At 40.8% G+C, this 18,949-nt stretch overlaps 1 protein-coding gene across 1 annotated transcript; it reads left to right on the top strand.

Annotated features, from left to right (window-relative positions):
- Positions 1 to 2,439: 2,439 nt before the first annotated feature.
- On the top strand, positions 2,440 to 17,526 carry LOC311231154 (myosin heavy chain, fast skeletal muscle-like). The gene is made up of 40 exons (XM_084317661.1): positions 2,440 to 2,449; positions 2,990 to 3,208; positions 3,299 to 3,442; positions 3,540 to 3,696; positions 3,782 to 3,809; positions 3,907 to 4,015; positions 4,118 to 4,210; positions 4,299 to 4,362; positions 4,444 to 4,542; positions 4,672 to 4,775; positions 5,613 to 5,751; positions 6,883 to 7,001; positions 7,206 to 7,355; positions 7,724 to 7,894; positions 7,989 to 8,289; positions 8,510 to 8,574; positions 8,667 to 8,754; positions 8,876 to 8,993; positions 9,079 to 9,202; positions 10,289 to 10,425; positions 10,519 to 10,774; positions 10,884 to 11,126; positions 11,215 to 11,391; positions 11,856 to 12,001; positions 12,130 to 12,220; positions 12,694 to 13,083; positions 13,174 to 13,300; positions 13,379 to 13,497; positions 13,593 to 13,789; positions 13,882 to 14,065; positions 14,151 to 14,316; positions 14,432 to 14,556; positions 14,697 to 15,005; positions 15,300 to 15,503; positions 15,596 to 15,721; positions 16,021 to 16,191; positions 16,301 to 16,405; positions 16,958 to 17,053; positions 17,151 to 17,282; positions 17,413 to 17,526. The coding sequence occupies exons 2-40, from the start codon at positions 3,002 to 3,004 to the stop codon at positions 17,431 to 17,433; spliced, it is 5,802 nt and encodes a 1,933-aa protein (XP_084173787.1). The 5' UTR covers positions 2,440 to 2,449; positions 2,990 to 3,001; the 3' UTR covers positions 17,434 to 17,526.
- Positions 17,527 to 18,949: the final 1,423 nt, after the last annotated feature.

An 18,949-nucleotide genomic window follows, 5' to 3' on the forward strand; every position in this document is an offset into this window, starting at 1 on the left:
TTCACCGTGCATATAAATAGGGCGCAAGTAAAGTAGAACTTTCTTTTAGTCCATTAGTCCTTTACCCTCCAACCTAGTAACAGACGTGAAGCCTCACCCACGACCCACGTGTGGTGCAGTATGGCCTATTTTGGCCCCAGAATAGGCATTGAGACCTCGTGTAAATTCATAGCTGAATTGTCATAGTTTGGCACTGTACCGTCGAGTGGGACGTATTTCTATTAAGTTAATAATAGTCTATTATGTATGGTGCATCGTTCGGTTAAAGTTCTAAAGTGAGCAGCACCCCCATCGTTCCTCGCGTTATCTAGAGTCTTAACCAGGCTGGGCAGACCACGCGTGGTGCTTTCATCCGAGGAGTTCTGGGCGAGGACGAGTGGACCTGCACATTGGATTACCTACCCGGACGACTGCTGAGCCTATACGGCATGGAATATCTATTTGCTTTGGGTGCTTTGATTTGTGGAGCGGATAACAGCCAACGCCAGTGAGTGTTGGAATTACCCCCGAGAGGAGCCCAGGTGAGACGGCGCTCAACCCAGACCGAGGCCGCCTCGCTTCTCCTTCGTTGTGGACCTACAGCTACCGTCTACAAGAGGGCCCAAGTGTATTCATCTGTGGATCAAGATCCTGCGGGCACTGTTTTCTGTACCTGAATTCTCCCCAGGAATCGTTGGCCAGATGGGATGCAGCTGACGGCTCTCCAAACCCCCCCCCCCCCTTACTGACTTACAACCAGCAGGACCCCTTTAGTATCCCGCTATAATCCTTAAGTACCATCGCTATAGTTCCCTAAAGAACCAGGTTGTATACTTGCTTCCTGCGTAACCAGAGATTGGACATTCAGTGTTGATTTGCCTACGAATACTCATTTGCCTTACAAGTGCATTCAAATCATAAATGTAATTAAGTGAATGTTGTATATACCTTTTGCTATATTAAACCTTCGACTGTTATATTTGTGTGGACCTGGTTTCATAAGTGGGAAAGTGTTCATCATACTTAGATATCGTGTACTGGATGGCCAGAAGTTAAAGTACATCAAGCGGTAGTGGTTTAATGATACCATACTTATCAATAGTCAGGGAATTGTACCCCTCAGTTACAGTGGGACAAAGACGGAAGTCAAATGTCAAAGGTGTAATAATATTGTAAACAACTAAAAGCAGTAGGGCTTTATGCACTAACCATGGCTGTGCAAACAGATATTCTGTTTACTCCATTTAACTCAATACATAACTCAACAGGCTTGGGTTTTTACTATTTTGAAATACTAACCTCATTTATGAATATGAAATGAAAAATATCAATTTTATCTGAAAATGAAATAAGATGATGAAATGAAATAATATAGAAATGGAAATATATCCCATACAGATTATAAATACATGCAACATCCCACCAGGAAGATAGATATCTGAAGTAATAAAGATTTTATATCTCTGAGCATTGCCAGGAAATGCTCTCCTTTTATGGTGGCAATTTAGCGAGCACCCTTGACTGGGATTAATAATAGATTGGTATATGTCAATGTGATTATGATAGCACATTATATATATATATATCTGTGTTAAAATCTGCTATATTTAATGTATGGAAGAATGATACATGTTGTGTATGAATTGAGCATTTACAAGTTCTGTTGGATCTTGGCATAATAACTCAAAGTATCTTCACATAAACAAATATACTGGCAAATATGAACTACCTGGTATAACGGGACATGATCAAAGCAAATATATGCCAAAAACCATTCAACCCTTTTGAGGAGATGCCCACATTTAGTTTTTGCTTGGCTTGCAGAGTGAGCTCTATATAAGACAGTTGAGAGGGAGATGGAGGTAGTGGAGTGGAGATCTGTTCCAGCTGGTGGTAAGTGACACAGATGCTTCAGTTGCCATTCACAATGAAGGCTTAATTCAAATGAATAATATCACAATATCTGTCTTAGTTTTAAATATATAATTTAATTTTACAGTATATTGTTTTCCAGTACAAATTTCTATCTGACTCTATTTTGTATGTCTTTATCTTTTAATACAATTGTCATGGTAGTATTTAATTGAAAATGGTCTATATTATTAAAAAAGATTTAAATAATGTGCAAGGATTTTTTTTTCATTACTAAACCATACAGTACATATATTTGTTGTATGTAAACATTATGTATATTATGGATATCATGATGAATGATATGAATGTAAAAATCCATACGTTTTATGGTATACCTTCATATTTGGATACTCCCATTCTTCAAATATTAGAAAGAATTTGAATTTGTGAGTCAAGGATATATGTGTCCATAATTCAGTTTGATCAAATTAAAATTAATATACTGGGGGGAAAAACATATAACTCAAGTAATAACGGAATAACATTAATACATGATTATTCTCTCCAGCAGGGTTCTACATTGTGAAAAGTTCTTCTGTGATCGGGTAGCAACAAGGTAAGAACAGAACATCCTACAACCTGCCACTATTTCTCCAATAGTCTTCTGCAATCTTTACCCCAGTGGTGGTTCAGGGTGAATTCAGTTTTGTTTCCACATCCATCATTTGTTCCTAGTGTAGGTTGTAGAACATAAAAATTGTCTTTCAGTAATATGCTACAATAGAAAACAAGACTAACATTTATTTTGGTTATAGGGGAGATGCGGCTGATATACCAATACACTGCATGCAATATAGTCATCTCTAAAACTGGCGTCATGATAGACATCCAATGTAGGCCTACTGCAACATTTTAGTCGGTTCAAACAAAAATGAACAAGGACACAAAGTATCAAAGATGCAAAGAATGGTGACATTAATAGGTATACTTCAATGTATTCATGAGTGAGTGAGTGAGTCAGTGATTGGTCTATGAGGTCTAAATATATATACACATAAGATAGGAGAAAACATGGTATATTGTTCTCAGTGAAATATAAAAGCACCATGTTTGTTAGTTTTAATCTTATGTAAATAATTCTTATGTCTGTTGACAGGAAGCCGCCACCATGAGTACAGACGCGGAGATGGCCATGTATGGCAAGGCCGCCATATACCTCCGTAAGCCAGAGGCTGAGAGGCTTGCAGCTCAGACCTCACCCTTTGATGCTAAGGCCGCTGCTTACGTAGCTGATAAGGTGGAGCTGTACCTCAAATGTACCATCCTGAAGAAAGATGGTGACAAAGTCACTGTCAAAGTGCATGACACTCAGGAGGTAAAGTGGGCTGAAGTGTTTCATACAGAATTCAAAGCAATACAACTCGTAGATGAGTCGGTAAACTGAAATTGTGTTTCTGTATTTCAGGAGAAAACCGTTAAGGAGGATGATGTTTACCCTATGAACCCTCCCAAGTATGACAAAATTGAGGACATGGCCATGATGACCCATCTCAATGAAGCCTCTGTGTTGTATAACCTCAAAGAGCGTTATGCCGCATGGATGATCTACGTAAGATATTCTCAAATATGAGTAAAAGGTGCAATATTAAATAATGACCCTTAAGATAGCCTACTGTAAATATTCTTGAATGTCTATTCCCCTTCAGACCTACTCTGGCCTGTTCTGTGCCACTGTGAACCCCTACAAGTGGCTCCCAGTGTACGACGCGGATGTTGTAAATGCCTACAGAGGCAAGAAGCGTATGGAGGCTCCACCCCACATCTTCTCTGTCTCTGACAACGCCTTTCAGTTCATGCTTACTGGTATGTCCTGGTCAAGAAAATCCTATGAATTATTATTTTTGGTTTGGTTAATCAGATAAGAAATATCTTGCTTTACCTTTCACAGATAGGGAGAACCAGTCTGTTCTTATCACGTAAGTCTCTCATCTATTGTTCATCAAAAATATCAATATAATAAAAATAATTTAAATGAGTTTGTGAGTTTCTCTTAATTCAATTATGTGTACACAGTGGAGAATCTGGTGCCGGAAAGACTGTGAACACCAAGCGTGTCATCCAGTACTTTGCCACAATTGCAGTGGCTCCTGGTGGAGAGAAGAAGAAAGAATCAAAGATGCAGGTAAAATACTGTGAGAATATTCTGAAAATGGAAACCACAGACATTTTAACAAAGAATGGAAATGTACTGATATGATTGTTAAAATGTGAATTTTAATTATAGGGCTCACTGGAGGATCAGATCATTGCAGCCAATCCCTTGCTGGAGAGTTATGGCAATGCAAAGACCGTGAGGAATGACAACTCCTCTCGCTTTGTAAGTTGGATATTTACATTTTCTATCAAATATCACTTGGGCATTACTTGGTTATGCAATAATAACACTGTTGTGTTCTTCTGAAAAGGGTAAATTCATCAGAATCCACTTCCTCCCATCTGGCAAACTGTCCAGTGCTGATATTGAAACATGTAAGTATAACATTCACATACAAAATAAACAAGTGACATTATTAGTAGGCTAGATATTTATTATGATCAAACCTCATATAGATCTGCTGGAGAAGTCCAGAGTGACCTTCCAGCTTCCAGATGAGAGAGGCTACCACATCTTCTACCAAATGATGACCAACCACAAGCCTGAGCTGATTGGTGAGCTGAATAACTGATTAACCGATAACTGATATAACTAATGTTAATTGTCAACAACAATGGTCCATAATCATTGGACGGAAGCAGATCCTGTCTAACTCATTTGATTCTATGTGTTTTCCACACCAGAAATGACGCTCATCACCAACAACCCCTATGACTTCCCCATGTGCAGTCAGGGTCAGATCACGGTGGCCAGCATTAATGACAATGAGGAGCTGGATGCCACTGATGTGAGTGATGTGTAGTAATATACCTTTTTGCACAGATGTTCCAACTTATTATATTATTTTATATGTTTAAATGTTATTTTAAGAATAATTACATTACATACAGTATGCAGTTTCTCAAATTGCCATAAGATGGTAAATGATAGAGACATGTTACTTAGAATTTACCTCACCCGTCAGATGGTTTGTTACACAGAAGAACCATCTGGGAAGTAAGTAGTTAGCATGAATTTTCAAGATGGAAAGCAAGTCAATACATTGCATTAAATAATGATAATGGCTTGGATTTATATAGCGCTCTTCATGACACCCAGAGCGCTTCACAGAGTCCATTATTCGTTCATACACAGTCATACCGGTCGTGGTAAGCTACAATTGCAGCCAGAGCTGCCCTGAGGCAGACTCACGGAAGCGTGGCGAATAATCATCGCCTACGGCCCCTCCGACCACCACCAACATTCATTCACATGCATACACATTCATACGAGGCAAGTAGGTTAAGTGTCTTGCCCAAGGACACAACGGCAATGGGATGGACATGGGCTTGAGCGGGATTCGAACCACCACCAACCCTTCGATCATTGGACGACCCGCTCTACCCCTGAGCCAAAGCCAGTTGTCGTGAAGGAAGCACTATGGAGCTTAAATTATAGAAGGCCTTCATTTCCACACCACAATTCTAATTGACAAGAAACGTTGCTGACATATCCAGCTTTCCTTGCTCTACATGTGTGCCTTTATTGCCCTAGTCCACAATAAAGCTCTTGGTCACTTTTCTGCATGTGGTTGACATTCTTATATATTTTTTTCTTTGCCTTCTTTTAACTTATTTTCATACAGGAAGCCATTGACATTCTGGGCTTCGTTGCTGAAGAGAAGAATTATATCTGGAAGCTGACTGGTGCTGTGCTTCACCATGGCAACATGAAGTTCAAGCAGAAGCAGCGTGAGGAGCAGGCTGAGCCTGATGGCAATGAGGGTGAGGATTAAAAGATAGGTTCACTATTTTTCAAACCAGCTCTTCACAATTTCAATCGCGCACAATCTCACTGATAGCTTTAGTGTTCAGAGACATACCCCTTCACTGCTGCAGCTTATCAGCAGGCTGAGTATTAAAACATAGGTTCACTATTCTTCAAACCAATGTGGTTTCCCATCATTTATAATCATGCATAGCAAAATCTCACTGATAGATTTAGTGTTGAGAAAAATACCCCTCCACTGCAGCTTCTCTGGACTTAACACAGTCAAATTAGGCTTTAATTGAATAGTTTAGACCTTCAAAAACCATGATAAATCTACCTTTTGAACTCACAGTATATGTTTACAGTATATGTTTGACTGAAACACAAACCATGCTTTCTATCAGGTTATATTGACTTAATATTGTAAATATGTTCCCTTGGCTACATCCACGCAATAAACAAACATTGTGCTCCTACATTTTTCTCCCCCGAGAGGAAAAACTATAGTTTAATCAAAGGAAGGACAAACTTTTTAGAATTAGCCGTAACTCCAATGTAATACATACATACTACAAGAGACAAGATACAAAATCACACTCTGTTAAGTCGAGGGAAAGCGTTCAGCCTGGTCATGATGAATGGGTTCGGATTGGGCAAGTATTGGAGGATGCTGCTTACACCTCAAAAACATACATTCACAATCCATTGTGGTAATTTGTGTATCTTGTTCTAAAATAACATTATGATAGTTTGAGCAAGTGTCATGCAGAATCTTTGGAGGAAAACATTTTCAGTCATACAATCCTGACTTTCACACAGGGCACATTTGCCTTGGGCTCTGTTTTTGTTCAAGTATTATATTCCATCTTTGCTTTGCTAGTGTGACTCTATGGCATCATGCTGTCTCTTTGCTATGCTGAACCCTAGGCATTATGCTGTCTCTTTGCTATGCTGAACCCTAGGCATCATGCTGTCTTTTTTCTATGCTAGCGAAACTCTATGACATTATGGTGTCTCTTTGCTATGCTAGTGTGACTCTATGGCATTATGGTGTCTCTTTGCTATGCTAGTGTGACTCTATGGCATGAATCGTGAATTGAATATTCCTGGATTTTCTCCTGAATGCGTTTTATACAAAATTTCAGAGGCTGACAAAATCGCCTACCTTTTGGGCCTGAACTCTGCTGACATGCTGAAGGCTCTGTGCTACCCCAAGGTGAAGGTTGGAAACGAGTATGTCACCAAGGGACAGACTGTGCCTCAGGTGAGCAAGATACATTACATCCTTCCCCTTCTATGTATTTCATACACAGGTCACAGCAAATATGTTGCTTCACATTTTCCTGTATACACTATTTCCAAAGTAACATTTTGGAGAGTGTGTGCAAGTGGCAGACTGACAGCATTGGAGTGCTAATGTATGTAGATAGATACATGCATTTTAATTCAATCAAATCACTTTTTTCAGGTCCATAACTCTGTGAGTGCCCTGGCCAAGTCCATCTATGAGAGGATGTTCTTGTGGATGGTCATCCGTATCAACCAGCAGCTGGACACAAAGATGCCAAGATCGTCTTACATTGGTGTGCTGGACATTGCTGGTTTTGAGATCTTTGATGTAAGTATGCAATTATAGCAATCTATGGACTCCCTAATTTCATGGAAAGACATACAATATATGTCATTAGGGATGTCCGATGTTATCGGCCTACCGATATTATCGGCCGATATCGGCATTAAAATGTGATATCGGAAAATATCGGTATCGGTTTTCAATTTCAATTTTTTTTTTACATTTCTATAGAAATGATGTCAGATATTATCGGCCTACCGATATTATCGGCCGATATCGGCATTAAAATGTGATATCGGTTGATATCGGTATTGGAAATTAAGAGTTGGACAATATCGGTATATCGGTATCGGTAAAAAAGCCAATATCGAGCATCCCTATATGTCATGCAATATATTTTCCCCCACTTACAGTACAACAGCATGGAGCAGCTTTGCATCAACTTCACCAATGAGAAACTGCAACAGTTCTTCAACCACACCATGTTTGTCCTGGAGCAAGAGGAGTACAAGAAGGAGGGTATTATCTGGGAGTTCATTGACTTCGGAATGGACTTGGCTGCCTGCATTGAACTCATTGAGAAGGTACACCATAACGTTGTGACTTATTAAAATATTCCTTAGAATGACACAAGGTGTGTCTAAATTATCTGTATATCTCTTTTCCACTTTTATAAAGCCCATGGGCATCTTCTCCATCCTTGAAGAGGAGTGCATGTTCCCCAAGGCTTCTGACGCTAGCTTCAAGAACAAGCTGTTTGACCAACATCTTGGCAAGAACAAAGCATTTGAGAAACCAAAACCAAAAAAGGGCAAGCCTGAGGCCCACTTCTCCATGGTCCACTACGCTGGAACTGTGGATTACAACGTCACTGGATGGCTGGACAAGAACAAGGATCCACTGAACGATTCTGTGATCCAGCTTTACCAGAAGTCTTCCGTTAAACTGCTGCCTGTACTGTATCCTACTGTAGTTGAAGGTACGTCATTATGAGAAATACACTTTTAAGTGTGATTATTTAAATTTTTACTTTGATCTAAGAGACAATTATCTCAACTTTTAACTATCCTCTGTGTCATACAAAATGTATTTTCAATACTATCAATTAAATTAGATTGTCCAACAAAAATGTCCAGCATAATTAGATTTAGATAATAATGTTGAATCTATAAACTGATGATGTATTATCCAATCAACAGAGAAGGGAGGCAAGGGAGGCAAGAAGAAGGGTGGCTCCATGCAGACCGTGTCCTCCCAGTTCAGGGTAAGATGTAACAACAACACTGTGACTTTTTGGAATTAAATACAATTAATTGCTTTTCGTGAATAATATTTGGTTTTGATATGTATCTACAGGAGAACTTGGGCAAGCTGATGACCAACTTGAGGGCCACCCATCCTCACTTTGTGCGTTGCCTGATTCCCAATGAGTCAAAGACTCCAGGTACACTAACAGTTAACATAATGTTTGTGTCTTAATATGATTTGCTTTAGTGATTTAGTGCAGTGTAGTGGTAATGAGTCATTACATTGTCGTAATAATCATGAAAGAATCGTCTCTGTAGGTCTGATGCAGAACTTCCTGGTTATCCACCAGCTGAGGTGTAATGGTGTACTGGAGGGTATCAGAATCTGCAGAAAGGGATTCCCCAGCAGAATCCTCTATGCTGACTTCAAGCAGAGGTAGGCCTATCCATTAACGCTCAACAAACTTTGAAACTTACAACTGCCTAAGCGCTGAACATGACCATGAACTCTTTCACAAAAGGTACAAAATACTGAATGCCAGTGCCTGCCCTGAAGGTCAGTTCATGGACAACAAGAAGGCCTCTGAGAAGCTGCTTGGTTCAATTGATGTGGAACACGAAGACTACAAGTTTGGGCACACCAAGGTAAATAAAATACAAAATGTTGATTGACTTCCTTTGATATGATGGACTGAGAGAAGTCTCAATACTGACTGTATGGAGGGTGTCCAGTATAACCTAATAACCAGATAATTACATATAATAAATGTTCTTAATATATCAAACAAATCGTCGTATTTACCTAATGAATCCAATTAGACTAAGACATTTGTGAGTCGGGCACTGCCCTAGTAAATGGATTGATTGATTGATTGATTGATTCAACAATATTGAATCGAACTCGGGTGCAAACAACCACATCCTGGTCCACCTGTTTGAGGTGGGTCTCAGTCTGCTTCCAAGGAAACCCTGGAGTGGTTCGTTTGATGTGTGAAAAGCAATCTGAAAAATATACGTAAAAACTGAACATAAGCTGATTGGACAGTTTTCCATTTATTTCCAAATATACAATTTTTCATCATCTAATCACAATGCTATTATTTCCGCTGTGAGGTAAAAAAAAAATAGCCATATAATGTTGTGATACTAAACAAACCTTGCGTGTATAATTCAGATCACAGTAGTGTATAAGTAATCACCAAAAAAAGATTTGTCAGAGGAAAGCAACAGTTGTGATTGGAGGGTCAAGAAAAGAGGGCGAAGGCTGGGAAATATCAATTGGAAAACAAAGTATAGTTCAGAACTGTGGCTGATCTGTGCAAGCCAAAGCGCAGATCACAATATTATATAGGTTCATTAGCATTCAAAATGATGTCCAATGTTTTTTTTATTTTTTATTATTGGCGATATGAAACAAAAGCAAAATAATACAAGCTGCCAAAATAATACAAATGTCACTTTTGATTCGGACAATTTCAAACAAACTTATGTGTGAAATCGACCTAAGTTTGGATTCTCTTACGTTTGATTTTTGACATTGTTGGAGATGAATATGAAGCGAATGGCATCTAGTAGGTATAGGGAAATTAATTACATGATAACTGTTTCAGTGATAATGTCATCTAGGAAAAATCCATGCCTGAGTTTTATTGAACATTTCTGGAATTATCCCATTAATAAAAACCAACACAGTCATATACTGTATGAATATGTGTCATTCATCTTATTCAGGTGTTCTTCAAAGCTGGTCTGCTGGGTGTCCTTGAGGAGATGAGAGATGAGAAGCTCGCTAGTCTGGTCAGAATGACTCAGTCTCTTTGCCGTGGTTTCCTCATGAGGAGGGAGTTTGTGAAGATGATGGCGAGAAGGCATGTTGAAAACTGCCACATTCTAAATACATTGTTATGTTAAGAAACATGCTAAAATGAATTTATTATATAACAGCAACTCTTTTTTCACAGGGAAGCTATTTATTCCATCCAATACAACGTCCGCTCATTCATGAATGTCAAAACCTGGCCATGGATGAAGGTTTACTACAAGATCAAGCCTCTTCTGCAGACTGCTGAGACTGAGAAGGAGCTGGCTAACATGAAGGAGAACTATGAGAAGATGACAATAGACCTGGCCACTGCTCTGGCTAAGAAGAAGGAGCTGGAGATGAAGATGGTGTCTCTTCTCCAAGAGAAGAATGATCTGTCGCTGCAAGCGGCATCTGTAAGTAGACTTCAACTGTCTAGAAACTGTTGATATCATGTAAATTATGAACTGTCTCTCTGTTTTTGTCATATAGAGAGAATAATATTATCATATTATTGTGCCCTAGGAATCAGATAATCTGTCTGATGCTGAGGAGAGATGTGAGGGACTTATCAAGAGTAAGATCCAGCTTGAGGCCAAACTCAAAGAGACAACCGAGAGACTGGAAGATGAGGAGGAAATGAATGGTGAGCTGACTGCCAAGAAGAGGAAACTGGAGGACGAATGCTCTGAGCTCAAGAAGGACATTGATGACCTGGAGCTCACCTTGGCCAAAGTGGAGAAGGAGAAACATGCCACTGAGAACAAGGTTCATAAGTATTCACTCTGGCTAACTCATCAAACAATAACATAAAAATCATTCATTTATGATAACATGATTTGTTTTCTTTATTCAGGTGAAGAACCTGACTGAGGAGATGGCCTCTCAGGATGAGAGCGTTGCTAAGCTGACAAAGGAGAAGAAAGCCCTCCAAGAGGCACATCAGCAGACTCTTGATGACCTGCAGGCAGAGGAAGACAAAGTCAACACTCTGACCAAGGCCAAGACCAAGCTTGAGCAGCAAGTGGATGATGTGAGTTATGAGTTCTATCAGAATGTTGAAGAAAAACAAGCAGGACATTTGAGATGAGCTGCGACCAATCAGGAAATGTTACATTTACAGTTTCTTGCTGCCTGGAAATGTGCTTCAACCTGAGCACTTTGTCCATTCTCTTTATGCAATTATGTAGACCAGTGTTGTAGATTAATGATAGCTGGATATGTACAAAGTCGCATGTCAAAGGGACTTGGAGTGTACAAGTTATTGCTTTTCAACATTGTACATTTGGGCTTTTGATAATAGAATGTTGCGCCATGATCTGGCCAACTGGCATGACATTTGTTATGATCAGTTGACACACCAATATCTTTCACTATGTCTTGGAAAATATTGATTGACTTTTTTGGGACAGTCCAAACAATAGACAAAGTTATACGAGCAGCTTGGTTGCATCTAAAAATCATAATGTTGACCAATTTCTGAACATAACTTCACAGCTTGAAGGTTCTCTGGAGCAAGAGAAGAAGCTCCGCATGGACCTTGAGAGAACCAAGAGGAAGCTTGAAGGTGACCTGAAACTGGCTCAAGAATCCGTCATGGATCTGGAGAATGACAAGCAGCAGTCTGACGAGAAGATCAAGAAGTAATATATATTGGGTTTCACTTATATACTGTATTATATTCTCATGCATGACATAATATAACATGTGTGTGAAGATGAGGTAGATACACTCTGAAATATGACTATACCTTTTTTCATGAATCTTATAGGAAGGACTTTGAAACTTCCCAGTTGCTTAGCAAGATTGAGGATGAACAGTCCCTGGGTGCTCAGCTTCAGAAGAAGATCAAGGAGCTGCAGGTGAATAATGTTTTATTTTAACTCTTTTGTATGTCATTGCTAAACATCCAATTCTGATTGGCTGAGAGGTGGGCCGTTATTTCTTGAATCCATCAAAGTAGTGCCAACAAGTTTATCATTCTAAATCAATGCCCACATTTATAATGCAACCGACTATTGATTTTCAATTGGAATTTCTCTTGTAAATTACACTTGGAAAACAGATATCGCTAGCTAAAAGTTTAAATTTAGCAAAGTAAGACATTCCATATTATCCAGGTTTTGGTGAAAATTATATTATTTGATGGTAAGCGGTTTGATGAGAGATGAACTTGGAGTGACACAGTTTAAATGCCCTTTGTGCAGGAAAATGTCTGAAAACTCTTCTGACATTAAAATGTGCAACACCTGGCATCCCCTTCATTTTCCTTGAATGAACTAGTCAAATCTATGAATTGCATGCATTAATTATATGAATATGATTCATTTTAAAGGCACGCATTGAAGAGCTGGAGGAGGAGATTGAGGCTGAACGTGCTGCTCGTGCCAAGGTTGAGAAGCAGAGAGCTGACCTCTCCAGGGAACTGGAGGAGATCAGTGAGAGGCTTGAGGAGGCTGGCGGAGCCACTGCTTCTCAGATTGAGATGAACAAGAAGCGCGAGGCTGAGTTCCAGAAGCTGCGTCGTGACCTTGAGGAGTCCACCCTGCAGCATGAAGCCACGGCGTCTGCTCTCCGCAAGAAGCAGGCGGACAGTGTTGCAGAGCTGGGAGAGCAGATCGACAACCTCCAGCGTGTCAAGCAGAAGCTGGAGAAGGAGAAGAGTGAATACAAGATGGAGATCGATGACCTCTCCAGCAACATGGAAGCTGTTGCTAAGGCCAAGGTACACTAATCTACACAGTACATGTATACATCCATCTGTAGAACACATGTCTGAAAAAATTACACACAACCCATTCAATGTGATTAACAGGGAAATCTTGAGAAGATGAGCCGCACCCTTGAGGACCAACTTAGTGAACTGAAGGCCAAAAGCGATGAGAATGTGCGCCAGATAAATGATATCAGCGGTCAGAGAGCAAGACTTCTGACTGAGAATGGTGAGTTTTTTTTTTTACTCTAGCATTTTCTTCTTTTACTCTAACGTCTATCTAAAATAAATCACATTTCAAAACCAGGTGAGTTTGGTCGTCAGCTTGAGGAGAAAGAAGCCCTTGTCTCCCAGCTGACCAGAGGCAAGCAGGCCTTCACTCAGCAGATTGATGAGCTGAAGAGGCAGGTTGAGGAGGAGGTTAAGGTGAGCAGAATCTTCTTAAAGAGGTATGACAGATCTTTTTCTTTTTATTATTATTGTCTCTAATTAAATTGTACTTATTTCAATAACCTTTTTAGGCTAAGAATGCCCTTGCCCATGGTGTTCAATCAGCCCGCCATGACTGTGACCTGCTGAGGGAGCAGTTTGAGGAGGAGCAGGAGGCCAAGACTGAGCTGCAGCGTGGAATGTCCAAGGCCAACAGTGAGGTGGCCCAGTGGAGGGCCAAGTATGAAACTGATGCTGTCCAGCGCACAGAGGAGCTTGAGGACGCAAAGTAAGTCAATGTTGTTATTTTTTACTGTACATCTCAACAAACATAGTTAATTACATTTCATAACATTGTTACATTTAACAACTGTTCACCAGGAAAAAGCTGGCTCAGCGCCTTCAGGAGGCTGAGGAGCAGATTGAGGCTGTGAACTCCAAGTGTGCCTCTCTGGAGAAGACCAAACAGAGACTCCAGAGTGAGGTGGAGGACCTCATGATTGATGTGGAGAGGGCCAATGGTCTGGCTGCCAACCTTGACAAGAAGCAGAGGAACTTTGACAAGGTGCATTGATATTCATGACTAAGGACATGTATTGAGAATTTTTGCCTCCAAATACTAGGTTACATTTCTTTAAATTACTTTGCAGGTCCTGGCAGAGTGGAAGCAAAAGTTTGAGGAGGGCCAGGCAGAGCTGGAGGGAGCTCAGAAAGAGGCTCGTTCTCTCGGCACTGAGGTGTTCAAGATCAAGAACTCCTATGAGGAGGCCCTGGATCAGCTGGAGACCCTGAAACGCGAGAACAAGAACCTGCAGCGTGAGTTCGTTAAGAAAAAGAACTGTTACTTAATACCATGATAGATGTAGATGAATACACTAGCTAGGAATGCTGCAATGTAGTGTTTCTAATCCCTGTTTTGTGGCATCTACAGAGGAGATCTCAGACCTGACTGAACAGATTGGTGAGACTGGAAAGAGCATCCATGAGCTGGAGAAGGCCAAGAAGACAGTGGAAACTGAGAAGTCAGAGATGCAGACAGCCCTTGAGGAAGCTGAGGTAAATATGATCTTAATTAAAGATATCTACATTATAATGTTATTTTGTTTGTAAATTCGGTTTTTACAGTTAATCAAATAATGTATATATATATACATTTGAAAGTGAACCAGGACTATATATTGGATGTATATGTTTAGGGAACACTGGAACATGAAGAGTCCAAGATTCTGCGTGTCCAGCTGGAGCTCAACCAGATTAAGGGTGAGGTTGACAGGAAGCTGGCAGAGAAGGATGAGGAGATGGAGCAGATCAAGAGGAACAGCCAGAGGGTGATTGACTCCATGCAGGGCACTCTGGACTCTGAGGTCAGGAGCAGGAATGATGCCCTGAGAATCAAGAAGAAGATGGAGGGAGACCTGAATGAGATGGAGATCCAGCTGAGTCATGCCAACCGCCAGGCTGCTGAGGCCCAGAAGTCACTGAGGAATGTTCAGGGACAGCTCAAGGTACTGGATGAGGAACCTTTGTATTACACTGTCACAGTATAGTTCTCTATATGCTAATTAATCAGTGATCCAAAATATGAAAGGTTTATATGTGTCATATTCTTAATTGCTTAATTTACATTTATTTTTGTATTACTGTTGATGTCCCCCACTTGCATGAGATACTGTAAATTAAGCTCCAATTCCACGGCTGCCTGAAGCTGAAAAGCATGTATGGCATACCCTTAATTGTTGTTTACATGTAGCCACATTCTGATCTTTTGTGATAATTTCAGTCACCTATGTCTTTTTTAGGATGCCCAACTGCACCTTGATGATGCTCTCAGAGCACAGGAAGACCTGAAGGAGCAGGCTGCCATGGTTGACCGTAGAAATGGACTCATGGTGGCTGAGATCGAGGAGCTGAGAGCTGGTCTGGAGCAGACAGAGAGAGGCCGCAAAGTGGCTGAGCAGGAACTGCTGGACGCCAGTGAGCGTGTTGGACTGCTGCACTCTCAGGTAAACAAACGACATTATCTGATCATGTGTTTCTTTGGGTTATGTGTGAGCCATCCGTGACACCCTTATCTGTATATCTGTTTTTCTTTTAGAACACCAGCCTTCTGAACACCAAGAAGAAGATTGAGACTGACCTGGTCCAAGTCCAGGGTGAAGTAGATGACAGTGTTCAGGAAGCCAGGAATGCAGAGGAGAAGGCCAAGAAGGCCATCACTGATGTGGGTTTACATTTCATATGAGTTTCTTTATGGCCAAGAAGGTCATCACTGATGTGGGTTTACATTTCATATGAGTTTCTTTATGGCCAAGAAGGCCATCACTGATGTGGGTTTACATTTCATATGAGTTTCTTTATGGCCAAGAAGGTCATCACTGATGTGGGTTTACATTTCATATGATCGTTTCTTTATGGCCAAGAAGGTCATCACTGATGATTTGGTTTCTTCATGTCATTTCAGTCAACAATGTAACATTTTCTCATGACATTTCTAGTGAATACAAATGATTTCTCTTCTAGGCTGCCATGATGGCTGAGGAGCTGAAGAAGGAGCAGGACACCAGCTCTCACCTGGAGAGGATGAAGAAGAACCTGGAGGTCACAGTCAAGGACCTGCAGCACCGCCTGGATGAGGCTGAGAATCTGGCCATGAAGGGGGGCAAGAAGCAGCTCCAGAAACTGGAATCCAGGGTAAGCGAAAATAATAGCCACATGTCAAGATATATATTGCTGAACTAATGTAGTAATCTGTACAATTACAGAGAAAAGTGGATTCTTAATATCTTATTCAATTCTGAAGGTGCGTGAGCTGGAAGGAGAGGTTGAGGCTGAGCAGAGACGTGGAGTAGATGCTGTTAAAGGTGTCCGCAAATACGAGAGGAGAGTGAAGGAACTCACCTACCAGGTATGTCATGTTCACATTCATGACAAGTTGGTCATCATTAGGCGGCACGGTGGTGTAGTGGTTAACACTGTCGCCTCACAGCAAGAAGGTCCAGGGTTCGAATCCCGCTTGGGGACCAGGTTTCCATGATGCCAGTTACCCAGGTGGGGTATCTCCCAGGCCTTTCTGTGTGGAGTTTGCATGTTCTCCCCGTGCTCGCAAGGGTTTCCCCCCCCGATAAGATAAACCCAATGGAAAAACATGCACAACAACAAGATCGCTAACGCTGTGGCGTCCTTGACGAAGACGGACAGGAGCACTTGGATTGGTCCCCTGGCGCGGCTCACGTGGCGCCTGTCTGCTCCCGGCTGCCCTTGGGGGGGAAGGACGACGGGATGGGTTAATCGCAGATACGCATTGTATGCATGGTTCGCATGTGTGCCAAATGGTGACCTCGGAGCAGGTCCTAAATTATTATTATTATTATATATAGTGTTTCTTCTGACTGAAGGAAAATATTGAACAATTGCTACCTCATTTCGCGGATTCATTTGAATTCCTTGCTGCCATTAGACCGAGGAGGACAAGAAGAATGTTGCCAGGCTGCAGGATCTGGTCGACAAGCTGCAGCTCAAGGTTAAGACCTACAAGAGGACGGCTGAGGAAGCGGTACGTTGTTTTAAGTCAATGCTCTACTTGTCTTTTTTCTGCTTTTCATTCTACTCTTAGTATTCCTAAGTAATACTGATCTATGAAACTTCCACAGGAGGAGCAGGCCAATGGTCACCTGTCCAAGTGCAGGAAGGTTCAGAATGAGCTGGAGGAGGCTGAGGAGCGTGCTGACATTGCTGAGTCCCAGGTCAACAAGCTGAGAGCCAAGACCCGTGACTCTGGCAAGGTGAATGTGAATAATGTTATCTGTGAACATACATACATACATACATACATTCATACAGTGAATTTTAAGTGTGATAAGACTCAAAACTTTCTATTCGATATTGTCTAAATGTCTTTCTTGTCCTTCGCAGGGAAAAGAAGCTGCTGAATAAGCCTCCTAATCCTGAACAATGGAAACATCTTATATATTGTACAGTAATATGACAACATTGTCTACTGTATTCCAATAAATGTTGCTTCAAAATAGTTTTGCTTATCATTTGTTTCATTACCATGTCTAACCATACAATGGTTATTTGGTGTGGTCTGTCAAAGCTTCCCAGTTAGCAAAATGTAGGTGCTATTCTAGGCTCTCATTCTAGAATGACAGTCACCCTTAAAATCAAATGGACGAACACATAATCTCTATGTACAACAAGATTGTATAACCATTGTGAACCATTGTGATACATTATGGCAGAATGTTTGACCTCGCTACTTGTTATTCACCTCATCGGCTAGAACCAACCAATATAACTCAATAGCCTGGATTATTGACATATGTTAGTTCCAAGGCTCCTAGAAGCAATGGTATGTTGCATCCTTAATACACCAGTAACACACACACTGCTGCTAGTCTACCACACACCACCAACAATTATTCTGTCCCCACCTTTTCGAAACAATGACCAATTACAATCCTGACAATACTACTTAGAATCTTGTAATAACTAAGATCCACTGAAAAAGGTAATCGTTTTCATACATGGATCACACTAGATAGATCAACTTATAATAACTAAACATTTCTTGGCAGATAACAAGATGAGAGTTCTAAAATGGCCAATAGCGATCTTGACAGGTTGACAGGTCTGAGAACACACCTGGAATGTCCACTAGACCTCTCACATGTTCACATTATTGTGACATGCCCTGGTGCATTATTTTCCGCCTATGGCAGAAATGAATGGTATTTTCCTTTCCCGTTTACCCGAAATCTTGTCCCTGATATTTACATTTAGTCATTTACCTGACACTTTTATCCAAAGCAACTTACAAGTTATACACAACAAGTCAGCAGGTAAGGGTAGAACTCTAGGGTAGGTTGGTGTAGACATATTAGCATAGTAGATAGTAGTATAGACCAGTGGCGGCTGCTGACCACATTTTTTGGTGAAGCACAAATTATTATATTATATTATATATAAAATTATATTTTTAAAACATCCTCCACTGTGTGTGTCAGTGGTCAGTGGACACAGATGAAAACATATTAACATTAGGTGACGGCGCACCTGACCAGACACAGATGCAAAAAATGACATATTAGGTGACAGCACACCTAACCAGACACAGATCAAAACATATTAGGTGACAGCTCACCTGACCAGATCAAAACATATTAGGTGACAGCACACCTGACCAGATCAAAACATATTAGGTGACAGCACACCTGACCAGATCAAAACATATTAGGTGACAGCACACCTGACCAGATCAAAACATATTAGGTGACAGCGCACCTGACCAGATCAAAACATATTAGGTGACAGCGCACCTGACCAGATCAAAACATATTAGGTGACAGCGCACCTGACCAGATCAAAACATATTAGGTGACAGCACACCTGACCAGATCAAAACATATTAGGTGACAGCGCACCTGACCAGATCAAAACATATTAGGTG

Source organism: Notolepis coatsorum (assembly GCF_963971535.1).
Source record: "Notolepis coatsorum genome assembly, chromosome: 6".
Taxonomy (NCBI): Eukaryota; Metazoa; Chordata; class Actinopteri; order Aulopiformes; family Paralepididae; genus Notolepis; species Notolepis coatsorum.